The sequence below is a fragment of the Trachurus japonicus genome, chromosome 6 (assembly GCF_045865225.1).
Source record: "Trachurus japonicus isolate A0001 chromosome 6, Traja_1.0".
NCBI lineage: Eukaryota > Metazoa > Chordata > Actinopteri > Carangiformes > Carangidae > Trachurus > Trachurus japonicus.
Window position 1 is genome coordinate 8,170,060 of NC_140912.1, and position 13,108 is coordinate 8,183,167.

General features: G+C 39.9%; 1 protein-coding gene across 3 annotated transcripts; it reads right to left on the reverse strand.

Moving 5' to 3' along the window:
• Window positions 1-918: 918 nt before the first annotated feature.
• Window positions 919-12,950, reverse strand: parvg (parvin, gamma). Of its 3 annotated transcripts, none has more exons than XM_085778544.1 (13): window positions 12,316-12,950; window positions 11,471-11,560; window positions 10,647-10,711; window positions 9,888-9,990; window positions 9,524-9,667; window positions 8,059-8,174; window positions 7,906-7,961; window positions 7,796-7,830; window positions 7,631-7,692; window positions 6,683-6,751; window positions 6,501-6,602; window positions 4,000-4,072; window positions 919-1,503 (listed from the first exon to the last, which is right to left on the reverse strand). In XM_085778544.1, the coding sequence occupies exons 2-13, from the start codon at window positions 11,532-11,534 to the stop codon at window positions 1,430-1,432; spliced, it is 963 nt and encodes a 320-aa protein (XP_085634670.1). In that variant the 5' UTR covers window positions 11,535-11,560; window positions 12,316-12,950; the 3' UTR covers window positions 919-1,429. The 3 variants fall into 3 exon arrangements, with proteins under 3 accessions (XP_085634670.1, XP_085634671.1, XP_085634672.1); XM_085778545.1 differs by having other exon boundaries at window positions 11,471-11,577; XM_085778546.1 differs by having other exon boundaries at window positions 11,471-11,597.
• Between the last annotated feature and the right edge of the window lie 158 nt (window positions 12,951-13,108).

Here is a 13,108-nt window from a genome sequence, read left to right on the forward strand (position 1 = left end):
ATTTGTACGACATTGAGTTTTGAACAATTTGATGGAAAAACAACTTTTTTCCCCCTATTTGGCAGGGAAATTGACAACTGCATTCACTCGAAGGAGGTCACAGACTGTCAGCAGGGACACATGGAAGAAGCAGACAAAGAAATTCATATTGTTTATTGAGAAGTGGCAGTGAAGGACAGGGGAGTTTTTACAGGAAGAATGAAAGGTGCCATGTTGCAGCAGTGTCAGGCTGAAAAGGAAATATAGTGAGTGGAACAAAGCCTGCCAAGAAATTACCAGGAAATAACACTAGGTTAAATTATATCAGCACTAAATAAACCAAGGTTTGACTAGATGTGAATGTAGGTAATGTAAGCATAGTTTGCTTGACACATTGTTGCACTTTTAACAAGAATTAAACAAAAATCCATGAAGGTAATGCATGCACTGTATGTAAAAGACACAGATTTGTCTACAAATGTACCATAACACAACATCAACTTAAATATAGTCTTTAAATTAGACTCTGAAACAAGGACTTTCATCAGAGAGACAGGTGAACAAGAACTATACAAAGCTCACTTAAACTGATTTAGCACTTAAATGGCGAAAGTTTGCAATTAATTAAAGCAACACTGTATAGTTTGTTTGGGTTTTTTTTTACCTTAAAATAGGCATTTTAGTGGTAGAAAAACATTTAATAGGATGAATGGTGCTGCCAAGGTTTTGTGTGTTCCTACCCTGGGCGATAGGAACACACAAAACCCTCTTTGCTTGGCACCAAATTCACTGGGCTACAGTGCTTCTCCAGGGATCTTCATACAGCATACAGTATTACCCTGGAAGAGAACTAAACCTTACATTGTGTTGCTTTGAATCATAAATTGACACAAAATAAACCCAAGTTTTATTTTTTGGATGCCTACTTGCCCCTCTTTGCCCACATGCTCTGGTCGGTGGCCAAGGCTTGGATCCACCTTTCTTTTAAAAAAAACAGGTGGTGCTGCAGGTTTAGTGATAACTAGTTGCAGTGTTAGCTGGTGAGCTACTCAATAACATGCTTGCCACATAGTAACATACTTAACTTGCCACAACCTTTATTCACTATACAAAAAGTCATTGGAGAGTTAGAGTTAACATTTGTTGTTGCTTTCTACCACTGGAGACATTTCTTGTTGTAAACAGTTGTTAATGCAAATGCTGGTTATGTGGCAATAACAAAACTTACAAGTAGCTCCTTCAAAGCCACTTATGCATCTGGCATTGGTTTCAAATTATCTTGAAAGCATCAACAACATATCACTCCAACCTTTTCATAATACAGTAAGGTTTACAGAAAAAGCAGGTACTGTACATAGAGACAAAAGAAGCCACAAACTGGCCAGACTCCACCTGTCTTCAGCTTTGTTTTGTATGCCCAGTTGTTGAACTTCTCTTCAGCTGCCCACTCTCATTTCCCTTTATGCCTCTTGAAAAGGGCGTACAGGACCTTCAAGGTGGCAGTGACGTCCTGAGAGACGATATCTGTCACATAATCCACAAAGGAGACATTTTAGTGCATATTTACAACACACCATCACCGTCCACTAAGTCGCTGAGGCAGTGAGAACAAGTGGATGCTTTTACCACCATTAGCTAATAACTGTTCTCACAAATCCACCCTTACAGGTCATAGATCAGGAGGACTAAAAAAAAAAAACAACATGAGATGGAAATTTAATCAATATGTTCTTGGTGATATGAGATCCTAACAAAATTGCTCTCAGTTGTGAGATGCACTAACTGAATGAATGTGACATAAAGATCAACTCCACTACTAGCTAACCTAATTAATGCATGCAGTGTGCTCCCGTTTTAGACCCTGAGTGCTGGGATTCCTCATTCCATCACAGCAATTATGCCTGTAATTAAAAAGATACTAAAAAGGAATTGAATTAGCCACTTGCTCCTGGCTTAGATTAATCGTGCTGGTCCTTACATTAACAGTTATCGTGTTGAAGACTTATTTTACAATTACAGGCTACAGTAGATGAATGGCAGGCAGCATTGTGGGGAGTTAGTGAGTTAGTGATTGTGAAAGGGAAATTGAAGCTGAGGGAGGATACTGAGCGTCTTGTCAATAATGTATCTACAGGGAAGTGAAGTAGGTCCATTTGCCATTGATTGACTCTCACACTTAGACAAGAGGGGAAGTCACTGAGATAGTCACTGTGTTTCACTCTTCTCCTCTTGGAGTGATTTTATCTACATGACTAAAAGTTAACACCGAAAACAGTCCAACTCCATGGGCAGTCATACAGCAGCCTCCAACAACCTTTGCCTTTTAAGATCCTTTACCCTGCAAGATACACCCCCATTCAGCCACAGGAGCATTAGTGATGCTGGGCGATAAGGTCTAGCTTTTCCAATTCATCCTATAGGTGTCGGAGGGAGCTCAGATCTCTGATCTCTTCGGTCCCACTGCAGCATCCAGGCTTCTCAGATGTTCTGATGTTTACTCCTCACTGTTTCCAGTCCAATGATGGTGATAACGCCTTTTTCAGTTAATGTTCTGACTTTAACAATTTGCTAGTGAGTGTTTTTTTCTATTTATAAATCCAGACTAATAAGCCTCTGAATACAAATGTGTTTTCAGCAATGCAGCGATGTTAATAAACTCCTGCTGCTGATGTTACTGTTACTGATTTTGGATGTCAGAGTTTGTCAGACAGGTTGTTCAGGTTGTTTAAAAGCCAAAAATGTGTGTTCACTCTTGAATGTGAAAACTTGCCTGCTTTTCCTCATCTTACATCATGGTAAATTGAATATCTTTGAGCTTTTGGCTGTCTTTGATCGCATCGCACTGGCCTCAGAGAATGTGTAATTCTGTATTTTTTCTGGGGCTTTGTAGACAAAACCAATAATTATTTAATTATGTTGTTGGAAAAAATTGTAGATTAATTGATAATACTAACAGGAATTTATCAGGTGAGTGTACTGACTTCTGACCTATGTTCCTTTGTTATAGTCATTGTCTTTTACCCACCTTTTCAGTCAGTTGTTTGTGGGAAACACATAGTTTAAATGATAATTAAACATTACAATGTTGTGAGTCAAAAATTTGAACTTATCAAGATTTTAAAAAATCTTTTTTATCTTTATCTTTTGATTCACTTAATGTGTGAACAGTGTGTGACAGTGTACAGATAATCTACACATGCCTCATTAAAAAGGAGAATTTACAAAATTGCAAACTATAAAAATTGGTTAATAAAGCAATGCTCCTCCTGCTACAATTTGATCACAGTTTGAAATCTGATAGCTAATAGTTGCAGGCTGTAGCTGACAAACACTAAATTTTAGTGCAGAGATACCACCAGAATATTTTCTGGGATCTGCTCTTATACAGTAGCAGTGCTCATGAATACAGATAAGATATCTTCCTGCAGACAAACACACACACACACTAAGCAGATATAGCCATAATGGTGAGGTTAAATCCCTGTGTCTATCGCGGGCACCGCAGTGACATCGTCCCCTTGAGACTGTCTCCCTCACTGCTCCTCTCTAAATGAATGATGATGACTCTGGGCCGAGCCAATCATCCGCAGTGATACTTATCGGGACACGAGTCGCACTCATTCATATTCTGCAAGCAATTTCATCTTTCCCTCCAAAACACTGTCAGACCCACACTCCACCGAGCAGTTGAGATTAACTCAGACTACCGGAGACCCCTCCCTCCCCCGACTGACAGATGAACAGATTCTGGCACTTTCCTGTCATTCTGATGAATGCTCTTGATGGAGAATTTCATCTGAATTAGTCTGACTCTGTCGTCTTGAAGCTCCACTCTCTCTGTTCCAATCATTTAACTCTCAGACCTTCTGTTTGTGTTGTTTTCATACTCTGTGCTTGACATTTTAATTTGAGTAAAATCTACTGTCAGCGAGGGAGGGTGTGTGTGTGTGTGTGTGTGTGTGTGTGTGTGTGTGTGTGTGTGTGTGTGTGTGTGTGTGTGTCTGCAGTGAATTTTCTCACCTTGTGGGTTAACAGCAGGCATTTGCAGGCCCGTATCATTCAGGAGGTCTAAGGCCAAAGTCACATTGTGAAGCTGGGGGTCAGAGACAGAAACACAATTAATTATTTATCACCCATGTGAGTCATTGTATGTGTTACTATTTATATGCAGTATATAAGCTTTTTCGTCATATCTCAATATCATGATGTATACTGCTGCTGCTTATGCATAGAAAATGGCTATTCATTGTATTTCCCTAAAGAAACCTTCACACTGATGCAAAATGTTGGTGGAGAGACACACATCTTTTAATCAGTCAAGTTTCAACTGCTTCAGGAAAAGTTAAAAGCTAAAATTAAGGAAGTAGAAATGATTAAAGATGCAACCAGTGATGAATGGGCCCCTGTGCTCCTGGGCCCTGCAGGGAGGGGGGCTCACAGCACGCCTCTAAAAGCAAATGCACACCGTAGCAACCGCCGGACTCCACTCTAAGGTGTAAACGTGGAGCACACATCGCTCCAGAAAAGATTTACTTTGCATTTTCATATGTATTCCACATATTAGGTGCGTATGTATCAGACCAGAGAAAGAAAAAGTCATCTACAATTAATTAATATATATATTAATATAAGATTGTCACTGCTCATGATCGTTAGTTCACTCTTGCTGACCTGGTCCTGCAGGGCAGAATGAACAAACAGGATGGAGGCAACATGCTGGCATGACTTGGAACAGTACAAACTCCTCTCCTGGCTCACTGTCGACCAAAACTGTGCTGAATGTTTAACACCAACACCAGCAACTGATTCAATCTATGGGTCAGGCTAAAGGCCAATGTGAAAGAACATGTGTTAATTGCTTGTCCAAAAAAAAAAAAAAAAAAAAATTAAAATGGTAGTGTTAAAAGGGAATTAGCATAAATGGATTATTATCACATTAACATTGACACCCCTAAAATAAATTTATTTGAGAATAAATTAATGACTTTATAAATTATTCATCCATCCACTAGTTATACCTTAATGTGCATGTGTTTGGCCTGTGGGAGGGAGCTGGAGAACCTGGGAGAACCCAGAACATGCAAATTCAACACAGAAAGACCACAGGGGTGGGGCGGTGTTTAGCTCAGTTGGTAGAGCACCCACCCCATGTGTTGAGGCTATAGTCCTCACTGCAGGCGACCCCGGTTCGAATCCCACGCCGAGTGGCCCTATCCTGCGTGTCATTCCCCTTCTCTGCCTCCCATTTCCTGTCTCTCTCTGAACTATCCTGTCAATTAAAGGCAAAAAAGCCCCTAAAAAATATATATACAAAAAGAAAGACAACAGGGGTTTGAACCCACCACTTTACCACTGTGCCACCTGTAAATAAATACATTTGAATTGATGACTGAGCCTGACCTTTGTGCTCCATATATTTTTCCAGATTAACCTGGACTCCGACCCCATGACCTCCTTCATCTTCGCTGTCCTCTCCAACCTCTTTCCCTCTAATCCAATCATCCTCCAACAACTGCCCCCCCCCCGCCCCCCTTCTCCCCCAACAATCTTTTCCTCTCTTCTTAATTTCATTACTTTCACTCACTGCAGCTACAGTAGGTAGTGTTGCTTTCCACTAAAAGAGGAAATGATGCAACTTAACTAACAGTTGAGTTTTGTCTCCAATTAATGTCAGTTTATCAGTTTATCATGGATGTAGTCTACAAAATCTACATTTACCTACACTGTATGTAAAGTAAGAATAAGTATACTGAAATGTGTGAATCAGGCTGAAATAATGTTTGTCACATATGAAGTTGAGCATCCGCTATAATGTATTTTAGATCAGGCTGAAGTATAATGTTTATCACCAGAGGCTTTTGAGTTTTCATGATATCAAAAAGAGTCTACAGCGCCTTTATACAATAAGTAAGTCATGAGCTCATCATATCTGGGATAAAAGAGTCATAACTTTTTCATGGACTCATCCTATTGCTTCAAGTAAAGTGAGATAAAAGATATCATTTAAGTGAGCCATGACACAGTAGTAATTATGCATCTACTTTTATTATGGGAATTGTAAAATATTAATTTTATCATACCATGCATTGTAATAGACATAATAGGCATGATTTTGGATCAGGTTTCCGTACTGCAGCTCATTATCCACAGTGCTCTTGTGGGAAATTAGATTAGCTGAAATTAGAAATGAAAAAAGTGTTTTATGATCTTTCTACTTTTCACTTAGATTAATGGGGGGCAGCGTATGTCTTCTTTCACAAAACCGCACTCACCAAATTATAAGAATTCTGACTGAAATTGGTCATTTTTCTTTTAAGAGATCCATTTTTGATACATGAATACATTGGAAGAGAAACTCATGATGATGATGATGATGAAATACACTCATGAATCAGTGTGTCGTGCATGTGTGCGTCACGTGCCTCGTGTTGTGTTGTGTGCCTCTGTTCAGCATAAATGCACACCTCTCTGGGGAAGCACTTTCCTCACTAATGTGATGTGAATCTGTAGTGAGTCCATACCATCTCAGAGTGATTGACAGGGGTCAGGCTGAAGTCACAGAGAGGGACGAAGAAGCCTTCCAACTGTCCAATCAGCAGCAGCAGAATCACACCATCAGCAAACTAAACAGAGGACACAGGACAGGAGCTGATGCAATCTGAGAGGGAGCGATCCCTGACTCTCTAGGTGTTGTTTTTTTTACCTGTTTGTCCATATCATCCACTTGCAGACCCAAGGTTGACATATTCTGGTTGACAAAATGTAAAATTGCCTGAAAATTCAAAAATATTTGGAGGTTAGACAGCTTGTAAAATCTGACATGTTCCACTATTCATCAAAACCTGACAAACTTTCATTTGTTATGGTCAACAGGATGAAGGATGATAACAGCTTTTTGACTCTGCACTCCACATGACTGCCCTGAAATTAGTGCTGAAGCAATTCAATTAACAGATTAGTCAAACAACTGAAAATGAACTGACAACTGTTTTAATTACAGTTTGACTCAACAAGAGTCTAAACCGACTGACATTAAATCCCTGAGGCACTCTGGTGACTAATGTGAATAAAACTAAATGAAGAAACATTCTATGATTTGTTTTCTATCATTGCTTAGAATAAAGACCATGACCATAAAATACAGGCTCACTTGCTTTTGAGGTTCTGGTCAAACAAAGAGGAAAATTTGAAGATGTCTGGTTTTTGGGAAGTTTTACTGAACAGCTTACATTTTTTTCTACAAGACAAAAAAATGTAATTGAAAAATGTATCAATCAGTGATGAACAAAAAGCATGAGCTATAACTATACCTATACCCTACACCTACAGTGACCATTTGCTTCAATAAAATGATCTTTTCTCGAAGAGCACCTCCCAGTTAATCCAAGAAATGGTCACAGAAGTGGCGCGTGCACCTCTGTGAATGACAGTTTCTGGCAAGTATATACTCACCACCACCTGTGAGAGTATCTATAAAGTATAATAACTAAGATTTAATTCAAATTATAGTGGGTAAAAATTCACCAGCAGGTTGTAGACATGTTTATTTGCCACTTGCTCTTACCACTACAACATTTGCTGTCTCACTGGCAAAGGAGACGAGAGAGTTAACAACCTTAAACCACCTCGGTCCTCTCCCTCCTTGTCATACCTTCTTCACCGTGTTGACCTTGTGAGCCCCAAGCTTCAGCAGTTGCTCAATGGGGTCTTCCCCTGGGTGATCAGACAGTCAGAGAGGTATGTTTAGTCATCGTAGGCTGTATTGGATGACATTCAAGATATCACATTGGCTCAACCTCAGAGCGCTCTTACTCACTTTCAGTGTTGCCGAGGGAGTCTGAGCCTGTGTTGCTGTTGGAGGCCAAAAAAGCACATGAGGTGAACTCCACATATCCACAGAACCACACATGGCAACAATTTACTCACCTATCCTCTGTTAGGGCCTCTGTCTGTACATCTGATTTAATTCCGCTGCTGCTGACCTGGATGTAAATTGATGTCAACAAAAAAAATTGAGCAGCAATTCCAGAGAGAGATTTGGAGCAGGAAAAGGTGCTAAAGCTGGAGCTGAAAACTCACTTCCACTGCCACAACTTCGACCTTCACATTCGGTGGCAACTCCAGTTCAGGCTGGAAACACTTCACCATGGCAACCAGCAGATGAATAGTGGCTAGGAGGTCTTTGTTGTGGATGACTGACAGACAAAGGGCAAGAAAGCAAAAAGCTAAAAAATCAACTTGCATCGATTTGTCAGAACTCATCACCACCACCACCACTAGTAAAACTGTATTGACCTAATTCTTCCAAAACAATGAGCACCTGACAGTGTAATTCATAATCCTTAAGAGTTAGAAATGATAAAGCTTTAGATTTTCAGGAAATCAAACCTTGTTTTCTCACATATTATTTGTCATTCCATGCTTACATTACATTATCTCTGCTGTTGGTCTCATTATTAGTGACACAGCCTGAAGAATTCAGAACTCCGGCTATACTTAAGTTTTTTGAACGGCTTCATTTGTGAAATCAAAGCCTTTCACTTGGTCTAGCAGTAAAGCTGTCTGTCAGACTACAAGTGTTAGTTTTGATCTGTTCAGACGTTTTTTCCTCCTCAGTGCACCTTCTGCCACACAGTGTTGGCAGAATGAAAAAAAAAGACTTTGTTTTTTTAACTTGAAATGATGACATATATGAACTGCTGAGTGTTCAGTCAACCATCACATGACGTTTAAAAAAGATAGCATATTAACATAGCAAACTCTCAAGAGTCTCTCTTTTTTGTTGTTTGAAGAAAACGGACTAAAGTTGATGCCAGTCTTTAAAACGACTACATTTCTTTGTTTAATAATGAAAGCACTGATAGTGATTACGTTTTTCTTGGGAAAGAAGAACTGATTCCTGTCAGTATGACTGTCCACCTGACCTGACATCCAGCTCATGTCTCCAAGTTGAATGAATTTAGAAAGATTTGCAGTGTGGTGTCACCACCAGATCAATGTGTTGACATTTAAATCCACTTATTTTGAAGAAGTAAATATCTATCTGAAATGTTGCAGACTGAATTCCCCTGTTTTCCATTTCAAGTAGTGCAATTAAAAAAAGGTCAATAGTTTAAAAAAAAAAATCAATTCAGGGTATTCCAGTTACTGGTCAGATTCAGCAAAATCCAAGATAAGCACTTGAAACTTGAAACTCCAGTTTCCCAAGAATGATCAACCAATCAGCCTAACCCTTTCATCCGCATGATCCATAAGAGGAATATTCAGATGGCTCTTGAATTTGATTTCACAATCAAATGTTCAGTTTCTCACACCAGCTCTGATCATTACGGCCCTGCTTTGCTTCCATAAATGAGCTGGAGTAAACAATCCAGCGAGATATTTAAAACAGAACTCCATAATGTCAGCAAATTTTATCTCCTCCAAAATCCCTCACAGTTGGTATAAGCTAACATGGCACCCTTGAGCTAGCACCAAATCCCGCTGTAACGTGAAGTGGCTGCCAGGAACAGAACATTTGTCCACTTGTTGCTGCATGACTCACGTTTGATGTTCCATTTGATCTGGCTGCTGTCCTGCAGCCCCAGTCTCTTGTCCAACTCCTTCAATATTGCTTCCAGTTTGCGGATCTGCGCAATGCTGGTCACTGATATCTCCTCCACAGGCAAGTGCACACCGGCCAAACTGGCTGGAGGAGGAATCAAGAAATGATTATGTGAAAGGTTACAGTTGTACTGACAGGAGTGTGTTCCTGATACCTCAGCTGACAGCTCTCAGGTGAACTTAGAAGGGAACTATTTGTTAGTTTTCATCATCTAATTCAAATCATGATGAAGTAGAAGTATGTTAAGGTTAAATGAAATTTAAATAGGCCAACAGTTCATTCATACAGATGTGCATCAACTCACACAGCAGATGATGAAGCACCAGTCCATCAAACAGATCCTCCTCCAGACTCTGAACCACTATGTGCTCCGCTTTCAAAGTCCTATTGATCCAATCAATCAATACCTAACAAGACACAATTCATCTCACAGTGAGATGCATCAAACACTTTCATCTCCCTTTATACATTTTTTCTGTTCCCCAATGTAGCAGATAAAGAACAGCATGAAACCACTTTTTTTTTAATTCTCTTAATCAATTTCCAGAGATAATGTGCCCTTGAAGCAAATGGAGAATGATGACAAACACACTGTGCTCTCCAAAAATAAATACGAGACTTCATTTCTTTTGCTTTCCTCCCCTCCAAAGTCTACATACAAACTATGCCAGGTTTATGTATTCCTTCATTGGCAGTTGCATAAAGCACTTGAGCTTCTATCTTTTCCAATCAAAATGTGTCTGATCCAGAAGACTCTGCTGGGTCCTCTCTCCTCTCTAATCTGTCTCCCATCACCTCTGATAATTATGTTCATTAAAGTTTCATTGATCCTTCCACCTCTCTCCCTGAATCAGATATTATTCATGATCTTCACTGCTCACATACGTACAGGCTCTGTAATGTAATTCCTGTGTAGCATTTATCTCCAGCCCTGTGAAGACATCCAGGGATTCTTGGATGTGTGGTTGTCCAGGATGGGCTTTGATGTTACAGTAAATGTTGAGCGGAAGACAGAGGTTCAAACCAAAGCTCTTTATGCAGAGAACAGGAATTCATCTCTCACCTGCTTTAGCTGTTCAAGTTTGGGGTCTTTTAAAGACGATGGCTGAATGAGCTTCCTCTTCTCTCCTGTGTGAACACACACAACCTGCATTAGTCAGTTAGTTGTCTTCTATTCATTCATTTTACAAAGCCATTTGGTAACACTTTATAATAAGTGCACACTATTAAGCATTAGTTAAGCATTAGTAAATACTGAATTCTTCATTAACAACGAATGAATAATCATTAGTACAGTATGTAGTTTATAAATACAGTTAGTGCTTATCAATGATGAGTAAAACATTAACTGTGTTTATAACCTAACCCACTACATACTAATGAGTATTCATGTGTTATAAATGATGAATTCAGTGTTTACTGTTTAACTAATGCTTAATAGTGTGTACTTATTATAAAGTGTTACCAGCCATTTATACCTTATTAATGTTGTGAATGCCGGATGTAGCTCCATAATTACTATACAGGCATATTCTACATTAACATCGTCCATGTTTGAATGCATGGCCTACATGCATTTTGAATGAAGTTTTCATTTACGCCATTGTTTACTTTCCTTTATAATCAAGTTTTAACACTGCTCTCACCAACATTTTTATACTTATGAAGGTTATAATGTTTAATAATATACCTAGTATTCATTTTGGTGGCTGCAGTTTTCAGCACTATTGAATTGTATTGCATTATACTGAAAGATGTTTCTGGTGTTTAGTCTATCCCACTTTAAATGCTTAACAGACACAGTATATTCAGTGCAGACTTAATATGCAATTTCTTGAACACAACAGTGTTGTGTGATTGATTGGTTTAATACTGTACTGTACATACCCTTGAAAGACTCAATGCTCTCTGTGTCCTCCTCTTTGTGATACTCAAAGATATCAGCCTCCATCGCTGCTGCTCCAGATGAGATGTTCACTGCAGGTTGACAAAACCTGCAGGAGAGTCATCTGTGCTTTAACACACTGAGGGGAAGTGCTTAAATATAAACCACAGCTGAAATAAGGAAGACTTTTTTTTTTTTTTTCCATCAGCATGTTTGGCAAAAAGTTTCAGTCTCAACAGGGGCTCAGCCCAGCTAGTGAGCAAGTGTCCTTGAATAGCCGCTCAACTTTGGACAAGTTACAGTTGCTGACCAGCAGCAAAAGCACCGATTACACTGACAGAAAATCTTGTACCTCCATATTTCTGCTTCTCATTGAGGTTTAATTTCGATTGATGGTGTTAGACGTTTGTAAAAACACAGAGCAACTGAAATGGTGAAAAACTTGTGGTGGTGAAAAAGGAAGATGTTTAATGTCTTCACTTCCTTGTCTCTCTTTTTTTTCAATGGTTCACTCAGTGGCACGCTGAACAGATCAGGTTTTGGTTCTGTAGTTCCCCACACAGTTTCAGGGCAGCACCTCCTCCCTCTGAATCATCTGAAATATTTTCACTCATGATTTCAGACAAAGTACAGAAAACACATAAAATAGCACATTCTGACAAAGCAGACGTGACCTGGAACTTGTCAAGCTGTTGTTTCCTGGATCTGGAGAGGAGAGCAGCCTCGGTGAGCAACTTGTCGTTCCCCCAGTGTGTTTTATGTGTGTGTGGCTTCCTTTTCCTGAGGTTGACAGTATCTTTCAAACAAGGTCATAAACAAAAAAAAAGTTGTTTTTGAATAAGCTCACCTTCAGCACTCTGAGAGCGGCTCGACGGGACCGGTGACTTCAGCTGCTGCTCAGTTCCTCCCCAGATGTGAACGCCACAAACTGTCAGAACGGTGATATCAGAAGTGGAGGGCAGCGCTCAATCTGAATGAAAGCTATTGTGAATTCTTTTAGCACTAAAGGTCTGACTGCGCTCAATTTCAAACAATTGCTTTCAAAGAAAATAACATGTCACCGGGTCGAAAGGGAAGACAAGCAGAGATAACAAATAGGAGGATGTGGCAAAAGAAGAAGGCATCACTTCCTCCTTTTGATACTAGCTTTGCAGCAGAGCCTTTTACTGATGAGGGCGTTTATGCCTCGTGTCACGCATTGCATTTGAGATCTTAATAATAAGTACGTGTCGAGGGGCAAGAGAATGAGGGGGACTCTTGGTTGCAAATGTATTGTTTGGGAAAACCACACTTAGGAGGGCCGAGAGAAGCGTGACACTCGGAGGTCTGAACCACTCAGGCTTGACTCACACACCTCCATCTGTGGCCGGCCCGATCAATTTGCTGTCATCTGGTCTCCAGCCCTCTCCATTCTCCAACACCGACAACAAAAGGCAGGAAGAGAGAAGGAGATCGACACAACAACACAACAGGCTCTGCGTGTGCGCTGGCCTTGTTGAAGAAAAGAAAAAGGACCACCCATCTGCCATATAAAGGGGAAATTTGGGGGATGAGGAGGGTTACCATAGCAACAAAGGAATGAGACAAGAAAATAAAGGCCTAAAATAAACCCCGTAATTCCTTTAGCTAAACCCAAATTG